The 26672-nt window shown below is 37.6% G+C and overlaps 1 protein-coding gene across 2 annotated transcripts; it reads left to right on the top strand.

Annotated features, from left to right (window-relative positions):
* The first annotated feature begins 766 nt into the window (after positions 1 to 766).
* Positions 767 to 26585, top strand: slc8a2b (solute carrier family 8 member 2b). Of its 2 annotated transcripts, XM_067364728.1 has the most exons (12): positions 767 to 1105; positions 8036 to 8173; positions 12675 to 12902; positions 13717 to 14061; positions 14884 to 15339; positions 16933 to 17309; positions 18963 to 19066; positions 20898 to 20915; positions 21498 to 21622; positions 23476 to 23575; positions 23968 to 24246; positions 25915 to 26585. In XM_067364728.1, exons 1-12 carry the CDS (start codon positions 1034 to 1036, stop codon positions 26289 to 26291), a joined length of 2619 nt encoding a protein of 872 aa, XP_067220829.1. In that variant the 5' UTR covers positions 767 to 1033; the 3' UTR covers positions 26292 to 26585. The 2 variants fall into 2 exon arrangements, with proteins under 2 accessions (XP_067220829.1, XP_067220828.1); XM_067364727.1 differs by lacking the exon at positions 20898 to 20915.
* Positions 26586 to 26672: the final 87 nt, after the last annotated feature.

Below are 26672 nucleotides of genomic sequence, written 5' to 3'. Positions count from 1 at the left end.
TGCAAAGAAACATAACTGAGTACTCCATTTCTAGTCTCTAAAGCTCTGAAAGAGCAACATCTGAGCATTAAAAGTTTCCTTTTTGTGAGTGTGTGTGTTTGTGTGACTCTATGTGGAAGTGCTGGAAGGTTTTTGAGTATCTGAGCTAATAAAAGCCTTGCAAACACAGATGTCCCTCTCTGAGACCTGCAGAGGACATAATCCTCCATCCTGGCAACATTTCGACTGTTATTTCATTCTTATTTGAGTTCTCCATCCCTTCTCGAAGTCGTGTTGCTAAGCTCTTAAAAAAAAAAAATCCCATCCATCATCATCAGCAGTAGGTTTTGTCCTTGTAACCGTGTTTCGCCTCATGAAAGCAATCATTTTCATTGCCTACGCAGTCTATTCTTCTACCAAGGTCTGTTTCTGCATCTCACATGTTTTTTTATAATCATCTACTTGATTTACTCCTCTATAAAAGCGAGCGGGAGCAGCTCTGTACAAAGCTGCAGCCTGGAGATATTTATGTTGGATTGCGAATGCTGTTCTTCTGAAGCTGCATGAGATTTGTTTTTCTGATGATGACATTTACAGATGCATTTTCGGTTGCTTTTCTTGCCATTAAAGTTCTGTTCTTTACTCTTTTTCCCTAGGTCCCCTGGTGGGCTGGTTCCTCTCCGTGTTGAATCACCTCCTTTATTTCTTCTCCTCCTCTGAACTCCGGAAGCCCTTGAGGAGTGAGACCATGGCACCGCTTTCCTCTCGACGCTCTCCTATCCTCTTTCTGTGTCTCGCCCTCGTCCTTTCTTTGCCCCCATCCTGTTCTTCTGAATCCCAGCGTGAAGAGCCATCTCTCCAGCCCTCCGTTGCTCCAGAGGTTCCCTCAGAGCTCTACAGTAACCTGACCAACGACAGCGACGGCGCCGCTCTGAACAAACCATGCAGCGAACCTGTGGAGTGCAGGCCTGGAATCGTCCTGCCCGTATGGAAGCCTATCAATCCCAGTCTAGGAGAGCAGATCGTCCGGGCCGTCGTGTATTTCGCTTCGCTCATGTACATGTTTCTGGGAGTGTCCATCATCGCTGACAGATTCATGGCATCCATCGAGGTCATCACGTCACAGGTGAGTTGCACTCGTCATTCTCACTCCCTGCATGTGAAAATTACTACTCTTTAGTTGCAATAATTGCAAAATTGTAGTATCCTAGTTCCCGTCTACCAGCAATGGGGGTTTATGAAGCAGAAAATTATCTTCTGCCTCTCTTGCATTTGCATTTAGTACTTCTGCTAATTAAATCAGAGGACGTATTATATTTATTTTTATCTTCATCTTTCTTTAGTGTGCAATGTTGCTGTTTGAGAAAAGAAAAACGCAAAGTTACAAAGTCCCCCTTCAGCAGGAGTTATTCTCTATATCAGTGTCACTGTTTCCCTAAACTGTTTCCATTGTAGCCTTGAGTTTTCTTCCGGGAACACGTCACAATATTCCTCATTTAAATAATTCCTGCCCAAGGCAAATGCAAAATAAAGGGGCTAGACCTTAAGGTTTTTGATGAAAACACTCCAGGATTTTTTTCAAACGGTTGAAGGTCAAAATTACAGTTTCATTACAGCTTCAAAGTGTTCTACACGATCCCAGACGAGGAATAAGGGTCTTATCTAGAGAAACCATCACTCATTTTCTAAAAAAATGTTTAAATTATATACGTTTTAACCATAAATGCTAATCTTGAACTAGCTCTCTTCTTCTTCTCTATTAGAATTCCAGCAGTGTAGACACTGCTAAGTGTATTACTGCCCTCCACAGGTCAATGTTTGAACTAATTGTTATATACTTGCACTAGCATATTGTATATGACAATTTAGTTCAAACTTTGACTTGAGGAGTGTCTAAAGAACTTGTTATGACTGATAGTATTGGGTAAACAAGAAGGGTTTGAGTTGTGATTCAAATACAGAGAGTGAGGTTATTGTCTTTAGTGCTAGTGGTATAGAGTTCCATAGTTAGGTGCAATTAAAATGACCTGCCGCCCACTGAAGATAGCTGAAATCTAGGTACAATAAGAAGTTTGCTCCCTAAAGATCAGAATCAGAATCAGAATCAGAAAGAGCTTTATTGCCAGGTATGTTGTTTACACATACTAGGAATTTGTTTTAGTGACAGAAGCTCCACAGTGCAACAGAGTGACAGCGACAAGACAAGACACATAATAAAAAGAATAAAATAATAATATACAAATTTACAAGATAGACAAAGTGCAAAAAAAAAAAAAGCAAAAGACAATCAAAGAGATTCAAAAGATCAAAGTGATTGAGGCGGAATGTAAGTAGATCAGAGACATAAGGAGGAGCAAGGCCATTGAGTGATTTAAAAGTAAGCAGAAGGATTTTGTAAGTAATGAGAGATAATACAGAGAGCCGGTGGAGTTAAAATAAGATAGGGGTAATATGAGCAGATCGTTTAGTGTGGGTTAATATTCTTGCAGCAGAATTTTGAATGTATTGTAAACTAGAAATAGAGTGTAATGGTAATCCGGGCAAAAAGAGCCTTACAGTAGTCGAGGCGTGATGTAATAAAAGCATGCACTAATGATTCATCTTTTGGGGAAACATAAGCACAAAGTAGGGCTAAGTGGCGAAAGTTTACTAATGTAAACATCCAGAGTCAATGAATGATCAAGAGTAACGCTTACATTTCTGACAGTAGCTGATGAGAAAATTGTTGTAGCATCAAAAAAGGACATAATATTGCCTCTTTAACATAATATGAGGCTGTTCTTGGGTGTTTTATTGTTGGGTTCATTAACCAGTCAATATTGTTGAACATTCAGTAAATAACTGTTAAATTTATCATGTATGTTAAAGGAAAAGTTCCTACAAAATTCAAAATTCTTTAATTATTTACTCATTCTCATGTCATTCCAAACTCGTGTGATGCTGTTTTCTTACTAAAGCATTTTCATGCAGAATATTAACAAGACTTTATAATGACCTTAATTGCCCAGAATAGACAAAAAAAAAAAAAAAACATTTCAAATAGTCTATTTTCAAGTCTTCTGAAACGGTAGTATGGCACTAGAAACATTAAGGTTAAGGTTATTAAGGTTATAAATGCATATCTTGTATAGTAAATAAGTTGATTTGGATAAAAGTATTTGCCATATTTAAAATTTAAGTTGTTATTCACTGTAAATGCCATTCTCTGTTCAAACTGATGCATTTGGTTATGAAAACCATATAATTATGTTAATTTATAGAATAAAGTAATTGTATGGCTTAAGAAAACTCATATTGAATCATATGGAGTATTTTGATGTTTATGGTTTATTTGGTGTTTTTAGAGCTTGACAGCTCCATCTGGAATGTTAAAAAAGAGCAAACTGAAGATTAATAAAAAGTTTTCATTTTCATATTTTTAATGGGAAAAGAAACTGCATATGGGTTTGGAACGATGTGAGGGTGAGTAAACAATGACAAAACGTTTCGGCGAACTCTTCCTTTAAAAGCATAGCCTTCACCTGAGTTCGAGTTTAGCTAGTAATTGCCGCTATTAAAATAAAAACAATCGTGACTGTTTCTCCAGCCTCTGAACGTTTAATGGGATGCAAATGCTTGCAGTGTGCTTGATGTTTTTTCTTTCTTTCTGCTAAAACGACTGACTCGTCAACACTTGTCAAGGGCAAATCGCCTACTCTTATCACCTCCGCTGACTCATGCGCCATAAACCTGTCGAAAGAGGAAAATTAGCCAAAATACTTTTATAAAGGAAGCTAGTTTTCCTTTAGTTATTTTATTTTGCCAGTAAGTTTAAGTTTCCCAGACAGAAATAAAAATAAATCTAACTTTATATGAATAGCTGTTGAATTTTAAATAGCCAGATGTAGCAATTTTCAGACAGCTAACATCCTAACTCCAAAATACTTTCATAAATCTGGAATACAATAAAATTAAATGCTGCACCATCACAGTGCAGTCACAAACATCTGCTTTCCAGCTTCATGGAGAGAATTAGAGAGTATTGCATCATGTGATTGTTTTTATTGTTAACTAAAACTGAAATAAAATTAAATTAAAGCTATATAGAAATATAAAAAAAAAAAAAAAATACTAAAAGTACAACACAGTTACTAAAGAACTTATACTAAAATTGGAAACTGAAAATATAAAAATAAAAGCTAATTTAAAACATTAATAAACACTATAATAGTTTATAAACTAGAAAGTAAAGTTTGTTGCGAGAAACTGTAATGTTGGCTTGACAAAGCCTCTTGTTTTATCATGTTATTAGCATTTCTTAGTATGTGTGTAGCATCATTTCACATTTTGTTCACATTTGTAGCAGGTTTTAATAAATTGCTAGCATAAATTAGCATGTTGCTAGCATGTTTTAATACATTACTAACATAAATTAGCATGTTGTTAGCATGTTGTTAACATGAACTACCATATTACTAAAATGTTTTAACTAAATGCTAACATGAATGAGCTTGTTGCTAGAATGTTTTAGCACATTGCTAACTTGAATTAGCATGAATTAGCACATTGTTAGCATTTTTACTGTTGTTAGCATGTTTTATCACATTGTTAGCATATTTTAGCATGTTACTAAGATTAATAAGCATGTTACTACCATGTTTTTGCATGATGTTAACAAGAAATAGCATGTTTTAGAATATTGTTAACATGACTTAGCATTTTGCTAACATGATTTAATACATTGTTAACATGTTGCTAGCATGTTTTAGTATGTTGCTAGCTTGTTTTTTAAGCATGTTGTTAGAATGTTAACATGATTGAACATGTTTAGACCATGTTGTTAACGTTAACACATTGCTAACATGTTTTATCATATTTCTAGCATTATTAACATGTTGTTAGCACGTTTCTACCATGATTAACATGTTTGCTAGTATGGTAACATGATTTAACATGTTGCTAACATGTTTTAACATATTCTTAACAGGTTTTAACATGAATAAGCATGTTACTACCATGTTTTAGTACGTTCCTAACAAGAATTAACATATTGCTGGCCTGTTTAGCACTGCTAACATGAATTAGCATTTTGCAAACATTTGATTTAACACGATAACATATTGCTAGCATGTTTTATCATGTTGCTACCTTGATTATGATGTTGCTAGCATGTTAACATGAATAAACATGTTCAGAGCATGTAGTTAGCATGAATAGAAAATCTATTTAAAAATTAAGAAACAATATAGACGTTTTATATAAAAAAATATGACAAAAACAGCAAAATTACAAAACCTTTAACTATAATTAAAAATGAAGAAATAAAAACTAATTCAAAATATTAACAAAAAACTATAATAGTATATCACTGATAAAATAACTCTGGTGCAAACAAAATAGCATCCAAATGTTAATCTTAACTGGCTAACATCTTTCTTTAGCAAGGATTCAGTCGCTCTGTTTCTCTGCGGTGACTAAATCAACTTTGCGTCCTTTGCAAAATCAAAGCCAACAGCTCTGAGTCCACCTCATTAATCAAAGCGTTCCCTAGAAAGAATCTCATACACCTTTGTCAAAACACGAGGACGCATCTGCAGGGTCATGGGAAATGCAAGTGTGAAAATGGCACCAGAGACGACCAAAAATAGTCTGGAGATGTTGGCGAAGGAAGGAGTGTTGTGGAGGGTGTGTTTGGCCTGTCAGCGGCTGCGTTTGCACCTCAAGGCCTCGAGCACAGAGCTCTGAGCTTATTTATTGTGCACATTTTGTTTTTGCAGTCTGTATGCATATTGGTGTTGACGATGCACACTGCGCAACTCTGAGTCATAAAGAAAAGAGAAGAATCGTGAGTTTGTGGACCATCATCAGGAGTCTGTGTCCATTCTTGAGCGTCTCACTCATCCACACTCAGACTTCCTTAAATGCATCATTCTGAACTGTAGTCATAATTACTGTAATGCGAGTTGCAAATGAATACAGTTTCCAGCTCTGCGGTTGTACTGAATCAGAGGCTGTGCCACACACACTTTAGAGCCTCCAGGCCAAACCAGGCAGAAAAACTAGACTTGAACTCTTCCCTCTCAAAGAAACAACTGAACCGTGAGAGTTTGACTGACTCCAGGTGCAATGAAAGTGCAAACAATAAAAACACAATGCCAGAATTACGATCCCTGACAGCATAGCAGTGCATTATTGAGTTGAGGAGTGTGAGTATGTTGGTTGTCTGTGCCTCAGGGTTTTTATACAGTTTGGCATCTCTCCACTAGACTAGAAAACAAAACGAAATTTGCCATGGAGCAAAGACAACATTGTGATTGTGACTGCGATTGCTTTAAAATGAGTCTGAAGCCTCAACCAACCGATTATGCATTTGTTTGAATAAACCTGATTTTCAACATATCAGTTGCCAAATACTGAGCAAACATTATGTTGCCCTAATTAATATTCATGAGCATGGCTGTTAACGTTTATAATGGACCACGCCCCTTCAAGAAAGTGTTTTATATAATTTAGACTTCTTTTCAAATCATTATTTCGAATTTGAATTGGCCACACCTTTGGGAATTTGAAGTGAAATGACACACAGAAGAATTGAATGTGTTCTAAGTGAATTCAGGACAAGTGATGCATTCTGGGCATTCTGAGTTTTCTTCCACCCTGGTCCACATATAAAGATATATAGAAATAGATTATTTTATATTATTAAAAATTAAGTAAGTAGTTGTGCTTCTTGTGTTTTATTTGTGATAACTCAATGAAACATGTCAAACTGTTCTGACAACTTTTGGCCTTATGAACACACTCAAAAACAAGAGAGAACTGATGAAATATTAAAGGGGTGGTTGATTGTGATTGTCTTTTTTAACTTTAGTTAGTGTGTAATGTTGCTGTTTGAGCATGAACAACATCTGCAAAGTAACGATGCTCAAAGTTCAATGCAAAGGGTGATATTTTCTTGGTAGGGACTACAACGAGCTTCTTCTAAAATTTACATAAACCCCGCCCCCGAGAACACACAACAAAGGGAACAAGGCCATGTTGGGCTGCTTTAGAGAAGAGGAAGAGTTGTTGTAGTAGAGTGTTGTCGTCATTTAACGCCGGACTGCTTCACAAACGAGGGTCAATTCAATGCTGGATTTGCACAAAAGATTAACATGACGGCACATGCTAGTGGATGAGTTGAATCAACTCCACAGCAACTACATAAATTTATCCACTAACCATTCAGAAACGTCCAGATTCATTCTAAAAGTTGTGACTTCTTCCTGAGTCTCTCCATCAGTGTTGACTCCGGTTTGAACAATGTAAGGCTGAACACCGTTACTGACAATCCTCATTTTGGCTGAGTGAGATTCTCCAGCTTTGTTGTCACTGAGCAATCGAAGCACGGGCTGTTAAGCTCTTCTGGAAAGGGGGCGGGAGCAGCAGCTCATTTGCATTTAAAGGGACACACACACAAAAACGTGTGTTTTTGCTCACACCCAACCGGGGGGGGGGGGATATTGTGGGTTGTTTTGAGCTGAAACTTCACAGACACATTCTGGGGACAACAGAGACTTATATTACATCTTGTAAAAGGGGCATAATAGGTCCCCTTTAATAACTGATTATGTTGTAGTCGATGTATGCTTTTTCCTGTGAGCATTTTTTACATTTACATTTTTATTTACATTGTAAAATTAAACCTGTAGCTGTAGGTTGCCTTTTTGCCAAATGATTTTGTCAGATAAATACCTTATTCAAGTTTAGTGTTTTGTTCTTACCTCATATTTAAAAATTATAAAATATTTTGATGTACTTGTAGGGTCATTAAAAACAAATTTTGTTTTTAGCCCCTTTGGCTATCACTTTTTTTCCACTGCTGAATAGCACATATTATATCCATTAATTTTTCAATTTTGACTTACTTTCATACATTCAAAGTTGAACTGCATTTCTGCATTCTGTTTGGTTCCTCAATACAAATTCAATTCCGTTCTAAATGGTGCACGACCCTGCTGTAAGAACCTGTCAGGCTTTAGTTAGCAATAATGACTAGCTGTCTGTTTCCTTAACATGTTCCCTTCTGATCACCCAGGAAAAAGAAGTGACCATCACCATGCCCAGTGGAGAAACGTCAGTGGCCACTGTGAGAATCTGGAATGAGACCGTGTCCAATTTGACCCTGATGGCACTTGGTTCATCTGCCCCTGAAATTCTCCTGTCGGTTATTGAGGTGGGTGAGACGTTTAAAAGACAAATGTACTTGTTGGGAAGCTTTTTTTGTAACAATTAACTACTTAACAACTAATTGCATTCACAGCAGATGGCTAAACCATCATTAGCCTAGCCTGAGGTTTTACCATTTCATTAGCAACATTACCAATCATTATTTAAGTGCTGCTTTGTCTGATCATTCCGTTTGCATTGAAGCACAATCTATCCATAATTTATAGACTCATGAAATGAAATATATACATTTTGTGGGTTTAGCTTTGGCTTTTAGCTGTGAGAATAAATTTTTAGCATTTTAAAATGTACTGTCTTTCTGTTTTTCCTGGAAAATTGATATAAATATTGTGACTCATCTAGCTCACAGGGGCACATAAAAAATGTTGGTATAATACAAGAAACTTTCTGAAGTACTTGCATTAGCAAGTGGCATGACATGGATTTGCCAGGCTGTGATGCAGGGTTATTATTGTTAATTAAAACTAAATTTAAACCCCAAAAAAAAAACATTTTCATTATTTAAAAAAATAAAAAGTATATGAACTAAAATAAAATAAAATATAGAAAACCTAAAGTTTATTAATATTATTTAATATTATTTTAATTTAATTTTATTCATTTTTTATTACTTCAGCTAGTTGACAAGGCAACTTTTCTCATTTTTGTTCAGTTTAAGTTGATGTACTAAAATAACTAAAACTTAATTAAAACTACTATATATATGCTGCATTCATGCCATGTCGTAATTACTATAATTTCAAGATGACAACACGGTCAGGTGATACAAGTAGGAGCTGTCAGAAAATTCCCAGCTTACAAGCTGTAATAATGAGCTTTACGAGGATGTTAACACTTTTTACAAGTTGAAATTTAATAATTACGGTAATTATGACATGGTGTGAATGCACTTATAAACAAAATGAATAACAATGAAAAAAGAATTCTACAACTTTAACAAAAATAAACTAAAACCGAAAACATACTAATAAATGACTCACTCATAAAGACAGTCTTTGCATCTAATGGTGTAATAATGTAACTTTCACAGAAGTCTATATCACGATCACTAGGGGTAGTTTACTGACTTCAAAATCTTTAAACGTACCCTAGATGTAAAACTTGAATTTATCTTGGCATAGTTGAATAACAAGAGTTCAGTACATGGAAATGACATACAGTGAGTCTCAAACACCATTGTTTCCTCCTTCTTATATAAATCTCATTTGTTTAAAAGACCTCTGCAAAACAGGCGAATCTCAACATAACACCGACTGTTACGTGACAGTCATGATCATTAATATGTACGCCCCCAATATTTGCATATGCCAGCCCATGTTCAAGGCATTAGACAAGGGCAGAACGTCTGGATGTGCACAGCTGAATCAACAGACTAGGTAAGCAAGTAAGAACAACAGCGAAAAATGGCAGATGGAGGAATAATAACTGACATGATCCATGATATCATGATATTTTTAGTGATATTTCTAAATTGTCTTTCTAAATGTTTGGTTAGCATGTTGCTAATGTACTGTTAAATGTGATTAAAGTTACCATCGGTTATTACTGTATTCACGGAGACAAGACTTTTTTTTAAACACTTGCAGTCTCTATAATTCATAAACAACTTCATTCTTTATAAATCTCTCCAACAGTGTGTAATGTTGGCTTTAGCCACGGAGCACTATCAAACTCATTCAGAATCAAATGTAAACATCCAAATAAATACCATACTTGCGCAATTAGACATGCTGCATAATGAACACTTTGTAAAGATCCATTTTGAGGGTTATATTAGCTGTGTGAACTTTGTTTATGCATTGTTTAAGGCAAGTGCGAGCTCCGGAAGGCAGGGAGCATGAGCATTTAAAGGGGCCACGCAGCCTAAATCGGCTCATATTTAATGATGCCCCAAAATAGGCAGTTAAAAGCTGAAACTTCACAGACACATTCAGGGGAAACCTTAGACTTATATTACATCTTTTAAAAAGAAGGCACCTTTAAATCCTTACATTTACATATACTTACATAAGTAATTATAAGTAGCCTACTTTTTGAAATAATTACAAATTAAAAAAATTACTAAATTAAAACAAGTTTAAGAATTTTAAACTTAGGCTATATAACTTCAAAACATACAAGCAAGTAGCAAATAACAAAGAGGAGCAAAGAAACATTACAAGCGATAAACAAATAGTGCTTTTAACTGGTTGTGTTTACATAAAGCTGTTCTCGGTGGGTACACGAGCTCTGAATGGCTGCTGACGGCCTGGAGCTCAAATCTCCGAAAGCATCTAAACAAATTGTAAAATAGGTGCTACGTTTATACATAAGGGGCTTTCGCACCGGTGGAACCTTTTCATAGTTCCTAGAACTATTGGCGGAAATACCCGGATTTTGCCGTGTTCGCACCGCAGGAACTAGGAACGATTTTAATTCTTGGAACTCCTTTTGGGGGAACTAAATTAGCTCCTACTTCAGAGCACGGTCTAAACCAGGAACTATCAGTGATGTAAGTGTACGTTGATTGGTCAAACACGTCAAACACCAGCACCCAGCATTTTTAAAAAGCGTGTAAACATATTTACTTCATGATCATGGAAAACAGCGATAACAGCATTTACCTGCTGTCTCCTGGGTTGTGTTCTTTTCTCTGCCTCGATAATATGTAATACTGAAAGTTGTCATAGGAAATTTCATCGCTTAGCCCCACTTTTTACTCTTTCAGTCGTGTAAATTGTGCTATTACATTCCATCTCTGTTTTCATGAAACCCAAGACACATAACAAACACAACTCCAATCACAGCACCTTCCATCCACCGGTGTTTTTAGTGTTTGTAAATGCCTCACTTAAAGACGCCACTGCTGGCCGATTCAGAGTTCATATTCCCGGTGCGAATGCAACCAGGAACATGGCCCGGGGGAGAAATAGGAGAAGTATCCTAGTGGCTAGTTCCTATAACTGAGTTCCTTGAACTAATTGGTGCGAAAGCCGAAAGGTCTACATTCTGTAACACAACAAATGTAGTATTTGTAAAAAACATGGTGGATTTGCTCGACTGCCATGACAGTCGTCACAAGTGGAGTGATACAAACGGTGAAAGTTCCAGTTCTGATACTGGGGAAATATCGCATGGCTGAAAAAAAGGCTCTCAGTCAATCATATTTGAGAACCAGAACAAATTGTTGTATAATTCAGTATATTAACAAAAACTATAATATTATATCATATTGGACATCTTAAACCAGTCTAAGCTGATTTGTCAGTCTTAGCTGGTCTCCCAGCTTTTGCACACTTTTTGCATTTCTGTTAGGCAGGGAACTTTGTTTCAGTAATATGTATGCAAAAACAGGACAGAAAGTGTTTGTCATACCATTTTGATGGGTTAAACAGTTTCTTGGCCCTTAAAGATGAAGATGGTTAGAGAGATGCATGCTGATCGCTGCTCTCACTAATGAGCGTCCAGATCATGTTTATTAATGAGACGCTGGTCCGTTTCTTGTCGTCCACCGCAGGGAATCAACCACTGTCTCAGATCTGTGTGACTCTGCCTGCGGGTGACGCTCACCGCTGTGTTGGCTAACATTTAGCACGTCAGCTGAGCTTTATTGTCTCACATTTGTCTCTCCACGTTGTTTGTCACTCTGCATCACCAGATCTAATGTGTTAGGACATCTGTCAGGACACAGTGTTTCACTCAAGGGTTTCACGCACACAGTGGGATTATTGTTGTACGGCAAACGCATCTAAACATCGCAATCACAATGCATCGTTCATCTTGAAAAATTGCAGTGAAGGAGATGCAGTCAGGCAGATTTAGGCATCAGAAGTGTGAAATCTCATTGCAAGCTCAGCTGGAAAGAAGACACAGGGTGAATTATCTGTTTGTCACAGACCGATCCCAAAGGTTCTCATCTGCTAGTGTAGATATAGAGCGATATCAGTGATAGAGCCACAGGCATAGATAACAAACACCTGCGTGCTTTTCATTTCATTCTTTTTCTTGTTTTATCTTCCCCAAGGACATTCGCTCCATTTTCAAGGATGTTCAGTGAATGTGACATTTTGCAGATGCATTGAATGCTACTGAATCTGAATAACACCCATTTCTCATTGATCTGATGTTAAGGGGAAAGTGACACAATCTGTCTGTTGTTTAATTGTTCTGACTGTTCTGTCATTTAATTGAACCATTTAAACTCTGATGTGTTCGTGTAGCCCGAATGCTGAGCTCCATTCGAACGTGTGAATTTACAACTTTCTAATTGGAAACACTACTTGAAGTCACTAGTAATGTGCACTAATAAAGTAAATTGATTTCATGACAACTTTAACTTCCAGCAGATGAAATGCCACACAACATTGCTTGGTTTCTATTTTTGTTGTGTCATGCTGGGTAGCCCCACCCACATTGAAATCTCATTGGTTCTTAATTCTGCTTCACATTGTACTGTTTACATGAGATGTGTTCTGATTGGCTGTGATTTTGTCATGTGTGTGTTTCAGGTGTGTGGTCATGGTTTTGAGTCCGGTGAGCTGGGTCCGGGCACCATTGTGGGCAGCGCTGCCTTTAATATGTTTGTGATCATTGGAATCTGTGTGTGGGTGATTCCTGACGGTGAGGTGAGGAAGATCAAACATCTGAGAGTCTTCTTCATCACCGCGTTCTGGAGTATCTTCGCTTACATCTGGCTCTACCTGATCCTGTCCGTCATCTCGCCTGGAATCGTGGAGGTATGTGTGTGTGTGTGTGTGTGTGGTCCTGGTACCCTACATTTACCCCACAAGGTTGGCAATATAAAAATAATTTTGTGAGTGAGTGAATCTCACAAAACCATATTAGGTCGAGGTCATATTTCATCCCTAAAATGAGTAAAATACACATTATTTTTTATTTGTGATCACGTTGTTATTATGTTTTAAAATGTACACATACATTTTGTTAAATGCAAAATAACATACAGTACATGCATATAATACAAAAACAACCCCACTTAAAACAAATGATATACAATTGCCAAAGCCCTACAGACACATTAGAGAAGATATTTTGTATTGTGACATAATTTCATCATAATTAAGATAATTTCACCCCAATTCCCTTTAGTAGTTGTCTAAAAAAAAATCATTCTCATTACTGAAATGTAAAAAAAATAATGATATACAGTAATGAAAATCTGATGAGAATCACCATTGAGAATTAACAGTCTGGAGATGATATTATGAGAATTTAGCAGTGAATTGGTGAAAATAATACAAAGCTATAGGGAAGAACAGCTTACTGATCATAAAAAAGGACTTGTTGTTTGAAATGTTGTTTATCTACTGGTCCTTCAGACAACACAACCATATTGAGTCATTTGTAATGGTAAAGTGAGCTGGTACAGAACCATTTGTCTCTGTTTAATGTAGCTTTGCTTGGTTTGTATCAGACTGTTTGTTTTTCTTGGCATTTTCTTTTGCTTGCTGTGGTCTTTTCTCTCCAAAGCACTAAACCGTGTTTGTTTACTTTATGTGTTTGCTGTATTGGTGTGTGTGCGTTTTGTAGATATGGGAAGCTCTGGTCACTCTCTGCTATTTTCCTGTGTGTGTGATTCTGGCATGGATCGCTGACCGACGCCTCCTTTTCTACAAGTACATGTCCAAACGGTACCGTGCTGACAAAAGAACAGGTGTTGTTGTGGAGACCGAGGGGGAAATGACCCCCAAAGGTATGGAGATGATGATGGACGGCAAGTTTCCACTGAGGGGCGGAGCCATAGGGATCGGCACACAGGAACATTACCAGGATGGAACCAGCAACACAACAGGCACCATGGCAACTCTACCCAACTCCAACAGCACGACCGTTTACATGGAAAGTGTCAAGGACCTGGACGAGAGCCGTAAAGAAGTGAGAAAAAACACATGCACTCATTTAAACAAATATTTATGCATTGATACTCACACACAGAACTTTAAAAGTTCACCTTGGTCGACATGTTTTTCATGCTGACAATCCAAGACACCATACTAAAAAGTTTCTCCGGGGAATGCAAAAGTTTTATGGGTCAACGCAAAGTTTCTCGGTTGGGGGGGGGGGGGGGGTATGTGGGGGGGACAAAAGTTTTGTGAGTGAAACCCAAAGCACTGAAATATATTTTTTCCTCCCATCTCGTATTTTTTTCCATCACCATGTCCCCTTAAGGGCTCAGTAAAAGGAATAGTTCAACCATAACTTAAAATTCTGTCATTTTTTTATTTGCACTTATGCAATTCCAAACCCGTATGATCTTCTTTCTTCTGTGAAGCACAAAAGGAAATTTTAATCAGAATTTCCAAGTTATTGTTTTCCGAGAGTGACCAGTATCAGTCAAGCTCCAGAAAAGTCCAAAATCACTGTAAAAGAAGTCCACACAGCTAAGGTGCTATATTCCATGTCTTCTGAAGTATAATGATAGCTTAACGTGAGGAACAGGCTGAAATTTAAGTCGTTTCAGGAAAAGCAATAAGTCTTAAATCTAATTTGCATTTGTGCATGCATCACAATCTGTGAGAACCAATTCTGTTTGGTTGGTGTCACTGATGTCAAAACTGGTAGATTGCATCATATGCAAGTCTTGAGATTTGAAAGCTACAGCATGAGGGTGAATAAATGATAATGGAACTAAAATTGGACTTGCAACAGGCAGCCCATATTTTCCCCTTTCCTTGACCTTTGAATGTTGCTTGGCAGGTGATCCGTATCCTGAAGGACCTGAAGCAGAAATATCCAGATAAGGAGCTGGATCAGCTGGTAGAATTGGCCAACTACTACGCTCTCCTTCATCAGCAGAAAAGTCGCGCCTTTTATCGTGTCCAGGCCACACGTATGATGATCGGGGCCGGTAATGTGCTGAAGAAGCATGCTGCTGATCACTCTCGTCGCACTGTTGTGGTGGGTGCCAACGAGGCTTTGGAGGATGAGGACCTGGCCGTCTGCAGTCGCATTTCCTTTGAAAGTGCACACAGCCAGTGCATGGAGAACTGCGGCACCGTAATGATACCTGTGGTGTGTCGAGGAGGCCTGGGGGAGAGCACTTTCTACGTAGACTACTGTACGGAAGATGGTACAGCCAACGCTGGATCAGATTATAAGTACTGCGAAGGGACACTGGTGTTCAAACCTGGAGAAACCAGGAAAGACATTAAGGTGAGGAGGAGTGAAAGGACAAAAGAAAACATTGCTGGAAAATCCAGCTGAAAACAGTAGATGGTTTTGCAAAGTTTATTTCTTGTCCAAACAAATCATTTATGCTCATTACCTGGTCTCACCTTGTCTAAATGTTTAATCATTTGGGATGGTCCCAAGTATCCGTATATTCGGAAGTGTCACCAATGAGTGATCATGAAAAGTACTATACAATTCTCCATACGTTTTCTAAAAACATGTCCACAACATAAAGTTTGGTCCAGCAAAAACTGGTAGAAGGTTTTACATGGTTTCTGCCATAAATTGATCATTTATGGTCATTAGCTGGTCGGAGATTGTCTAGATCAGAGGTGGCACCAATGATTGATCATGAAATGTATTTGCATGAACTTTGTGGTACTATATGTTTCTTTCTTTGTATGTTTTCTAAGAAGTTTGGTCCAGCAAAAACTAGTAGATGGTTTTATATGGTTTCTATCTTGTCCAAACTGATCATTTATGCTCATTATCTGGTCCAAGCTTGTCTAGATGGTCAGTCATTTGGGATGGTTTCAAGTATCCGATTATTCGGAAGTGATACCAGTGATTGATCATGAAAAGTATTTGCATGAGCTTTGCTCTACTATATTTTTCTTTCTTCGTAAGTTTTCTAAGAGCATGTCCACAACATAAAATTTGATAAAGCAGAAACCGGTAGATGGTTTTACATGGTTTCTACATTGTACAAACTGATCATTTATGGTCATTGGCTGGTCCAAGCTGGTGTAGATGGCTACTCAGTTGGGATGGTCTCAATTATCCAAATATTCAAAGGTGTCACCAATGATTGATCATGAAAAGTATTTGCATGAACTTTGCAGTACTATACTTTCTTTCTTCGTAAGTTTTCTAAGAACATGTCCACAACATAAAGTTTGGTACAGCAGAAACATGGTTTCTACCTTGTCCAAACTGATCATTTATGCTCATTATCTGGTCCCAACTGGTCTAGATGGTTAATCAGTTGGGATGGTCTCAAGTATCCGAATATTCAGAAGTGATACAAATGATTGATCATGAAAACAGTAATTACATGAACTTTGCAGTACTATATGTTACTTTCTTCGTAATTTTTCTTAGAATGTGTCCACATCATACAGTTTGGTCCAGCCAAGTCCTAGACCAAAAGGTTTAGTCTAGTACTGATTCTTGTACATCCATTAACAGGAATCCTTCATGAACAGGTGAGTATCAAGGACAATGCTTTATTCTGTACCTTGATAGCTTCCAAAGAAAAAGCCTCTTTATCTTTCATGTAGTACACTTCCTTTTAGACAATCGTCCACTCTGCTGAGATGGACAGGGCTGTGTATCCATGAAAATAGTGCTGTAGTGTCTGTCATTGCTTGAGTGACAATGATTGAAAGTGTCTTTGCCAGAAAGACAGAGGATTCAGAATGACAGATGCATCGATCCGAAAAATCAGAGCTCTACAAGTCCATGTGTGATGAATGTTAAGTCTCTAATGTACTTGTCCAAGGTGTTTGTTCTGAGCTGTACTGAAGTAAAACCACTTCACTGAAAGTTTATAGAAATCTGTATGTCTCTTTCTAGGTGGGCATCATTGACGATGACATCTTTGAGGAAGACGAACATTTCTTTGTGCGTTTACTGAATCTGCGTGTCGGGGATGCAGAAGGTATGTTTGAGAGTGACGACATGGATCAGGCTCCCAAGGCCCGGCTGGTTGAACCGCTGATGTCTACAGTCACCATCTTGGATGATGACCATGCCGGGATCTTCACTTTTACGGACCGCCTGGTGCGAGTGAGCGAGAGCGTGGGTACCATGGAGGTGACAGTGGTCCGGAACTCTGGTGCCCGCGGAACTGTGATCATTCCATACCACACGGAGCCTGGAACGGCCCAAGGAGGAGGGGTCGACTACGAGGACACACACGGAGAGCTGGAATTCGCCAACGACCAGACAACGTGAGTGTGCTTCTGTGTTTGGCTGTGCATAACTCACTTTCACAATGCAAGAGTGTTCTGGGTGGTTGCTAGGCTGATCTTAGCGCTAGGAGAACCTTAGTGGTTACTAGTGAATTGCTAGGCAGTTGCTATGGTGTTGTTAGTGGTTACCAGAGAGTTGCTTAGGGGTTCTGAGTAGGAAGTTTATAAGCAGTTGCTAGGGTTTTCTTGGATGGTGCTAGGTTGTTCTGATTGCTTACTAAAGAGTTGTTAGGCAGTAGCTAGGGGGTTCTAAGTGGTTACTAAAGAGTTGCTAGGCAGTTGCTAGGGTGTTTTGAATTGTTACTAGGAAGGTGATAACAGTTGCTAGGGTGATCTTAGTGGTTACTAGAGAATTGCTAGGCATTTTCCAGGATGTTCTGGGTAGTTGCTTACAGTAGTTGTTCTGAGTGGTTACTAGTGTGTTGCTAGGCAGTTGTTATGGTGTTTTTAGTAGTTATTAGAGAGTTGCTGGCATTTACTAGTGGGTTCTGAGATGTTACTAGCAAGTTTATCAGTAGTTGCTAGGGTGTTCTGAGTGGTTACCAGAAAGTTGCTTGGGAGTTTCTTGAGGGTTCTGAGTAGAAAATTTATAGGCAGTTGCTAGAGTGTCCTGGATGGTTGCTAGGTTGTTCTGATTGCTTACTAAAGAGTTGTTAGGCAGTTGCTAGGGTGTTCTGAGTGGTTACTAGAGAGTTGCTAGGCAGTTGCTAGGGTTTGCTGGATGTTGATGTGAGAAGAGTCTTGCACTCACAAGCCTCTTTGATCTGCTGGTCTCTGGATATAGCTCTGGTTCCTCCTCCAATGTGTCTGTGGGATTTTTTCCACCTGTTTTATAGTCCAGCAGATGAAAAATATGCATCTGATGACTAAAATAAGTTAAATAGCACCTCTCCTTAACAAGACACATGATTTGAGGCATTATTCACCTTTGGCGAGACTTGTTCAAATCCCTGGAGAATGAGCTATAGTAAGCTAGCTTAGTATGCGTGAGCCAGTAAGATCAGTTAGCGGATACAGCACTTCCGTCTGTCTGGAGTCTTTTCTGTCTATCCCGGATGAACGTGACAGTGTCCTACATTATGGATGAGCACTACACATTATGATTTTCCTGTGTGCATGTCAGTGCTGGAGGTAGATCCAACACCACTCAACAATTTACTTCCTTACAAAGCATTGTGGATTTATTTATTTATTTATTTATTTATTTTTTTTGTGCAATTAGGTTTATTAATGGTGTGTGTGTGTGTCTGTGAATGTGATTAAATATTGACAAGCAGCCTTTTGAAGTGATTTAAATGCTCATAATTCCCATGATTTGTGTGAGCCAGATTTTTTTGTGTGTGTGTGTGTCGATGGTTCATCAGCTCTTTTAATGTGATTTCATGTCAGGGTGGAGCGCTGCTGTTCATGACCCCAGAGGAATGGCATTAAGTATTTATAAAGCTCTGTGTGTGTGTGTATGCGTGTGTGTGTGTTGTGTGTGTGTCATTTTGCAGTTCCAGCTTTCTGCCATTTTCCTATTTAGTTGCAATTTTCTGTCACTTGTCGCAGTAATCGATGAAAGACTTCAAAGCCACCACCTGAATGTCTGATTACTTGTGTATGTGTGTGTGTGTGTTTGTGTGTCTGCAGTCAGACCTTTCAGGTGAGGATCATTGATGATGAAGAGTACGAGAAACATGAGAATTTCTTCATCGTTCTTGAAGAACCTCGCTGGCTGAAGAGGGGAATCTCAGGTGTGTTTTGCAAAATGAGAACGAGAAATTAGCTCTATTATTTTTTAGAGTGGCTTTGGACATTCATTTGACATTCGGGTCAAATGGTTTCCGATACAGTTGGCTCCGCTCCCAGCCCTAATGAGCTGCCTACATAGACAGCATATTTAGGCATCATAGGCGCGCTCCAGACATGAAGGCTTTTCCAAACGGGCTGCAAAATGATTCTGTTTTACAAGATACCTTGTTTTTGACCAAAATGTTAGGCAGAATTGCATATCATTTACAGATAAGACAATCCCAGAATGCTGTTATGAAAAGCTTACTGTACATATAACTTTACTGTATGTATATCATACCTAGCAATCTCATATTTCATGGTGTAATTATTATTAATTATATTTTTTTTATTTTTTTTTGGGTCTGTGCTTCCACGTTTAACCATCCCCAATTATTAGTCAAACTGACCCGCAAACATGAAAATCGTTGAAAATTTTGTACATGCATTCCACAACAACTTTGCAGGCATGTTTTTGAACCTAAATAAGAAATTGTCAAAAAAAAAAAAAAAAAAAAACACTAAAAAACTAGGTTAACCAGTATTTTCAGACAACAGTTTGTGTTGCGGGACCCGTGTAATTGAGGCAAGCTAATGCTGTGCATGTAAACCTCACTCCCCTGGCCTCAAGCAGGTCGAATAGGACCGGAGGGGTTACATTTGGTGCCGTGACCCGGATGGGAGTAAAGTTTAGGGGGTGAGTGTAACGGAGGCAAGCTAGTAAGAGCTGTGCATGTAAATCTCACTTCTCTGGTGTCAAGCTGTTCAAGAAGGACCAAAAGGGTTACATCTGGTGCCATGACCAGGATGGGAGTAAATTTTAGGGGGGTGAGTGTAAGGAAGGCAAAGATAGTAAGAGCTGTATGTGTAAATCTCACTTCCCTGGCCTCAAGCGGTTCGAGAAGGACCAAAAGGTTTACATCTGGTGCCGTGACCCAGATGGGAGTAAAGTTTAGGGGGGAGAGTGTAACAAAGGCAAAGCTTGTAAGAGCTGTATGTGTAAATCTCACTCCCCTGGCTTCAAGCGGTTTGAGAAAGACCGAAAGGGTTACATTTGGTGCCGTGACCCCAGATGGGAGTGAGGTTTAGGGGGGTGAGTGAAACGGAGGCAAGCTAGTAAGAGCTGTGCATGTAAACCTCACTCCTCTGGCCTCAAGCGGTTCAAGAACAACTGGAGGGGTTACATTTGGTGTCATGACCCAAATGGGAGTAAGGTTTAGGGGGGTGAGTGTAACAGAGGCAAGCTAGTAAAAGCAGTGCACCTAAACCTCACTTACCTGGCCTCAAGCAGTTCGAAAATGACTGGAGGGGTTACATTTGGTGCCGTGACCCGGATAGGAGTGAGGTTTAAGGGGTGAGTGTAACGAAGGCAAGCTAGTAAGAGCTGTGCATGTAACTGATGCTAGAGACTGCGGACTTTAGCATCCTTGTTAGCGTGCCCGCCTCCCATGCCAGAGATGCCAGTTTGAGTCCTGGAAGGGTTACACCCACAACATAATACAAAGGGACTTTGATCTGTTGCATTCAACTAGTTAGAAAAGTTTCTTGCGTGCGTTATGTGAGCTGTGCTATTTATCTGAGCATTTCAAATCAATCTCTTATGAGGTGCCATTTTGGTTAGGATGTTGTTTTAGTATTCAGAGAGGCAGCTCACTAGAGTTTGGAACAGAGCCACAGTTGTGGGATGTGTGTAGATGTGTTGTGTGTGTGTGTGTATGTATGTGTGTTTATTCATGGAGTAAACTCATCTTCAGCACTAACTCCATCTCTCTTGTCCCTCCTTACACCACGCAGCCCTGCTGCTGAACCAAGGTAAGGTTTCAGATCAACCTCTGATCAACCTCTGACATGTGTCCACACTAACCCTCATGTTATACACGTAGAAGAGAAGAGAAGGAAAAATGGGATAAAAGCTTCCCTGAACCCATGAGGGACATGATTATGGTGTGAAAAGAGGGATCAAATGCTGACCGCTAAAAGAGAGGAGTTCAAAACATTAGACAGAAAGTGAAAAAGAATATCTCAATGGTAGTTTTCACAATCCAATCAATCCCAGTTTTTACTCTCTAAATCTTTTTCACTCTAAAACTTGTTTTGTTACAGAAGTAAAATGGGTTGTAAATGGCTTTTAATGTTGACTGAGTTCAAAAATCCACAATGTGGCTCAGAGGAATCACATGCATTCAGAACATCTCTCAAAGCCTGATTTCAAAACGTGTTGTTTCGTTTGTGTGTGTGTTGTGGTGTCGTACGTGGTGTCGTATTGATTAGTTGAGCTGTTATGTTTTTGACTGACAGGGAAGGGGTATGCCCTCCATTTCCTGCCTGTTGTATCTCATCCATTCTTTTCTGTCTTCTGTCTGTTTCTTTTCCTTTATCATCTGTCTCTTTCAGAGGATCCGGAAGGACAGTTGAGCACGGAGGAGGAGGAGGCCAGGAAGATAGCGGAGATGGGCAAACCTATTCTAGGGGAGCACAGCCGGCTGGAGGTCGTGATCGAGGAGTCCTATGAATTTAAGGTATCGCATCTGAAAACATTGGAAATTGTCAGTCCCTATTTTATTTTTTTTTACTCTATTTTATTGAGAAGTCATATTAATTTACTGTGATGTATCAAAATGTATTATATTTATTTTATTTTAAAAACATTTTATTTAAAAAAAAAAAAAGATGGCATCTCCCAACCCTAGTCTTACTCCATCTATTCTTCAGCCTCTGAAAAGTCTTGACATGCGGTCACATGGTGAAATCATGCATGCTGAACTGTTTTTCATTTACAGTGTTCAGTAGAGCTCTATATATAGGTTTTGTGGTATACGACATGAAAAATGCACATCTACCAGTAATACGGGCCCATAGCTTGTAAATCCCAGGAGATTGCCAATGTATTCCTGCACATGATGGTTCGATTTTTTTTTTTTTTTCTTCATTTTTGCAGTGCATGATTTTAAATTATAACTGTTTATGACTATTTACAAAAATTTAATTTGAAGGCGAAGCTCTCACTTAATGATTACCTGGAGTGAAAAGATGTGTTATGTCTTTCATCTTTGTTCACGCTTGTTGATGACAGCAACATTTGATGGGTTTATTAAATTCTCATCAGAATATTACACTCGTATATTTTTTTTCAGTGTTATTTATCAGATCAGTGGTGCTAAACGAAGAGCTGTCAGGTTCATTAGGTTTATCATGATAGTAATATCAGGAGATTCATTGCCAGCACTTCAGTGGTTCAGATCTGTTTTCTTTCTTTCTTTCTTTCTTTCTTTCTTTCTTTCTTTCTTTCTTTCTTTCTTTCTTTCTTTCTTTCTTTCTTTCTTTCTTTCTTTCTTTCTTTCTTTCTTTCTTTCTTTCTTTTTTGTGAACAGGAAAAATCACATTGAATGGATATTTTCAAAACAATATACTAAAAACAATATATTTTTTGACAATATACTATTACTACTACTACTACTACTACTAATATTCTAATAACAATAATTTTCATTATTATAAATAATATGCATGTAGTTATCATATATACATATATTTATTTATTATCTGAAAAAATATATTAATAATATTTAATAATATATATATATATATATATATATATATATATATATATATATATATATATATATATATATATATATAGTTATTACCATTGTTATTATAAATATTATTTATTCAGTTATGTATATTTTATTATATACATATATTTACTTTTTATTGTTTTTGTTAACAGGAAAATCACACTGAATCTAATATTTTAAATTCTGAAAATACATAATAATAATAACACTATATATATATATATATATATATATATATATATATATATATATATATATATATATATATATATATATATATTTGTTATCTGAAAATATATAATATTACATAATATTAAAATACATAAAATATACAATATTCTGACAATAATTAATAATACTATTAATAGTAATGTATGTATTTATTGGCATTATTAATAAAAAAATATATATTTATGCAAATATTTATGTGTGTGTGTGTGTATTTATTGGCATTTATTATATATTTGTTTAATATCAGAATTAATTATGTCAATCTAACTTGATGTCATATATCATAATTGTGCATTATATTAAATGATATTTGGAAATTTGTTAATAATATTGTCAGGATACGGTGACACCAATTATAATGATAGTCCCAAGATCAAGCACAGTCTGGGCTAAAAGGGTCATGCTCACCTCAACTTTTCTGACCTAATTTCAAACACAGGTTCATTGTCTGTTATGGGCAATAATGATTAATGATGTCATGTGAACAACCTCAGAAAAATAATCAGAATTAAGTACTTTGTTTTATGGTCTAAATGTTGCGAGTGATCTGTGCTGTGTTTCAGAGTACCGTTGATAAACTGATCAAGAAGACTAACCTGGCGCTGGTCATCGGCACTCATTCTTGGCGAGAGCAGTTCGTGGACGCAGTGACCGTCAGTGCAGGTCTGACCATCTCACACACCTTTGTGTTCTTCATCAGTGTGTTGGATGTCTATTTTGAAATAGGAGTACATTGTATGAGTCACACAGTATAAATTTCATTCCCTCAGCGATTCTCAGACTTAATAAAACACATAATGAGTCTCTTACATTCTCAAGCTGCTCCTCTTAAAAGCTCAGTCTCAGAAGCTTCAGCAATACACAATCTGAAAGGAATTGCTCAGCTAAAAATGGTTTGGAATGACATGAGGATAAATCTAGGAAGGTTGTTTGTGTCTGGAGACTCATATAAGTGATGTGATACTGCCATCTGGTGGTTTGTTGTGGTAATGACTGCATGTAAAATTGGCCAGAATGTGGTTGTTTAATTTGTTGATTATGTGTGGCATCCTCAGGTGATGGAGACGATGATGAAGATGAGGGTAGAGAGGAGCATCTCCCGTCCTGCTGTGATTATGTCATGCACTTCCTGACAGTGTTCTGGAAGGTTCTGTTTGCTTTTGTTCCGCCCACGGAGTACTGGAATGGCTGGGCCTGCTTTGTGGTATCCATCACTGTAATTGGCCTCCTCACTGCAGTCATTGGAGACCTGGCTTCGCACTTCGGCTGCACTGTAGGCCTCCGTGACACTGTCACTGCTGTGGTGTTTGTGGCTCTGGGCACTTCTATTCCAGGTGTGCTTCAGGACATAATTATAATCAAGTATCTGGACACTTCAGCCACACACACAACACAATATAAATGCAACTGGCATTTATTGTGAAGGAAAATGTGCAAACATACTTTTTTCTTACTCTTGGCTTACTTTTTTTTTTTTTTTTTACCAGATACTTATTTGTAGTAGAAACTTATTGAAGTTTGGGGTTGGTGGAGTTGGGTTGGTTGGGGTTTTTTCTTTAATCTTTTTAGAGCCTCTTCTGCTCACCAAGGCTACATTTATTTGAACAAAAATACAGTAAAAAAAAAAAAAAAAAAAAAAAAATATATATATATATATATATATATATATATATATATATATATATATATAGTACAGTCCATAAGTTTGGAACCACTAAGATTTTTAATGTTTTTAAAAGAAGTTTTGTCTGCTCACCAAGGCTACATTTATTTAATTAAAAATACAGTAAAAAACAGTAATATTGTGAAATATTATTACAATTTAAAATAACTGTGTACTATTTAAATATATTTGACAAAGTAATTTCTTCTTGTGATGCAAAGCTGAATTTTCAGCATCGGTACTCCAGTCTTCAGTGTCACATGATCCTTCAGAAATCATTCTAATATGCTGATTTGCTGCTCAATAAACATTTATGATTATTTTCAATGTTGAAAACAGTTGTGTACTTTTTTTTTCAGGATTCCTTGATGAATAGAAAGTTCAAAAGAACAGCATTTATCTGAAATACAAAGCTTCTGTAGCATTATACACTACCGTTCAAAAGTTTGGGGTCAGTAAGAATTTTTATTTTTATTTTTTTGAAAAGAAATTAAAGAAATTAATACTTTTATTCAGCAAGGATGCATTAAATCAATCAAAAGTGGCAGTAAAGACATTTATAATGTTACAAAAGATTAGATTTCAGAACACTGTTCTTTTGAACTTTCTATTCATCAAATAATCCTGAAAAAAAATATTGTACACAAATATTTTGTACAATTGTACACATTAAATGTTTCTTGAGCAGCAGATCAGCATATTAGAATGATTTCTGAAGGATCATGTGACACTGAAGACTGGAGTAATGATGCTGAAAATTCAGCTTTGCATCACAGGAATAAATTAGTTTGTGAAATATATTCAAATAGAAAACAGTTATTTTAAATTGTAATAATATTTCACAATATTATTGTTTTTACTGTATTTTTAATTAAATAAATGTAGCCTCGTTGAGCAGACGAAACTTCTTTTAAAAACATAAAAAATCTTAGTGGTTCCAAACTTCTGGACTGTACTATATATATATATATATATATATTTACAATTTAAAATAACTGTTTTCTATTTGAATAAATTCCAAAATGTAATTTATTCCACGTAGGGTTTCTTTACAAAGTGACATCGCCATCTACTGGCCTGGCATAAATAATACAGCATTTTTTAGTCATGTGAACGGGATCGTTTTGACAACATTGCAGGCGAAAGACAGAAGGGAAAAACTTTTCCATTTTTAGTACATCATTGTATTGTAAACACACCCTTATACTTACAAATTATTGGAAATGTTATTTGCTGATTCTGATTATTTTCAATTATGAAATATTGGCCAGTTTCTCAGTTTTGACGTTGTATAAGTCATCCACTAATGCCTATATTGATCTTTATCTCCCATTTTCAGACACATTCGCCAGTAAAGTCGCAGCTACTCAAGATCAGTACGCAGACGCCTCCATCGGAAATGTCACCGGCAGCAACGCCGTCAACGTGTTTTTGGGTATCGGCGTGGCCTGGTCCGTAGCGGCCGTATACTGGGCGATCAAAGGCAAGCGGTTTTATGTGGACCCTGGCTCACTGGCCTTCTCCGTCACCCTCTTCACTATCTTTGCCTTCATCTGCATGGGGGTACTACTGTTCCGGCGCCGGCCGTCTATTGGGGGAGAGCTGGGCGGCCCTCGCGTTGCGCGTATACTCACTACGCTCCTCTTTCTGGGTCTGTGGTTCCTCTATATCCTCTTCTCCAGCCTCGAGGCCTACTGCCACATCCAGGGCTTCTAAACGGCCCCGCAGAGAGAGGGCGCTTTTGAGGCTCAGAGCCAATAAGCTACATACATCAACACACAAATTTGCACACACACACACTTACAAAACACGTATTTGGTGAATCGTTGAATGCGTTAATACAAGGACCATTCAGCTTAGATGTATCCCTGGTAGAGAATTTGAGGTGGAAAAAGTTCAGAGAAAAAGGATGGTGTTTAAGAGAAGGTTGAAAGAAGAGGAGTTTATGAAAAAGAATGCAAAGCATGTAGCAAAAGAGGGGGGAAAAGAGTGTAAAGTACTAAAACAAAAGAGGGAGCGATGATGTAAAATAGTCACATTTATATCTTTTCATCTCTCGGGCTCATGGGCAGAACTGACGACTTTTGTTTAGCACTG

The sequence above is a fragment of the Chanodichthys erythropterus genome, chromosome 17 (assembly GCF_024489055.1).
Source record: "Chanodichthys erythropterus isolate Z2021 chromosome 17, ASM2448905v1, whole genome shotgun sequence".
NCBI lineage: Eukaryota > Metazoa > Chordata > Actinopteri > Cypriniformes > Xenocyprididae > Chanodichthys > Chanodichthys erythropterus.
Note: the sequence above shows the minus strand (reverse complement) of the source record. Positions and strands in the feature narration are given on the sequence as shown.

Bases quoted from the DNA above. Each gene is read 5' to 3' on its own strand.
- slc8a2b (XM_067364728.1), top strand. From the start codon at position 1,034: ATGTACATGTTTCTGGGAGTGTCCATCATCGCTGACAGATTCATGGCA. The intron at 14,062-14,883 runs GTGAGAAAAAAC...GTTGCTTGGCAG, and splicing joins TGGACGAGAGCCGTAAAGAA to GTGATCCGTATCCTGAAGGA. The intron at 23,576-23,967 runs GTCTGACCATCT...TGGCATCCTCAG, and splicing joins CGCAGTGACCGTCAGTGCAG to GTGATGGAGACGATGATGAA.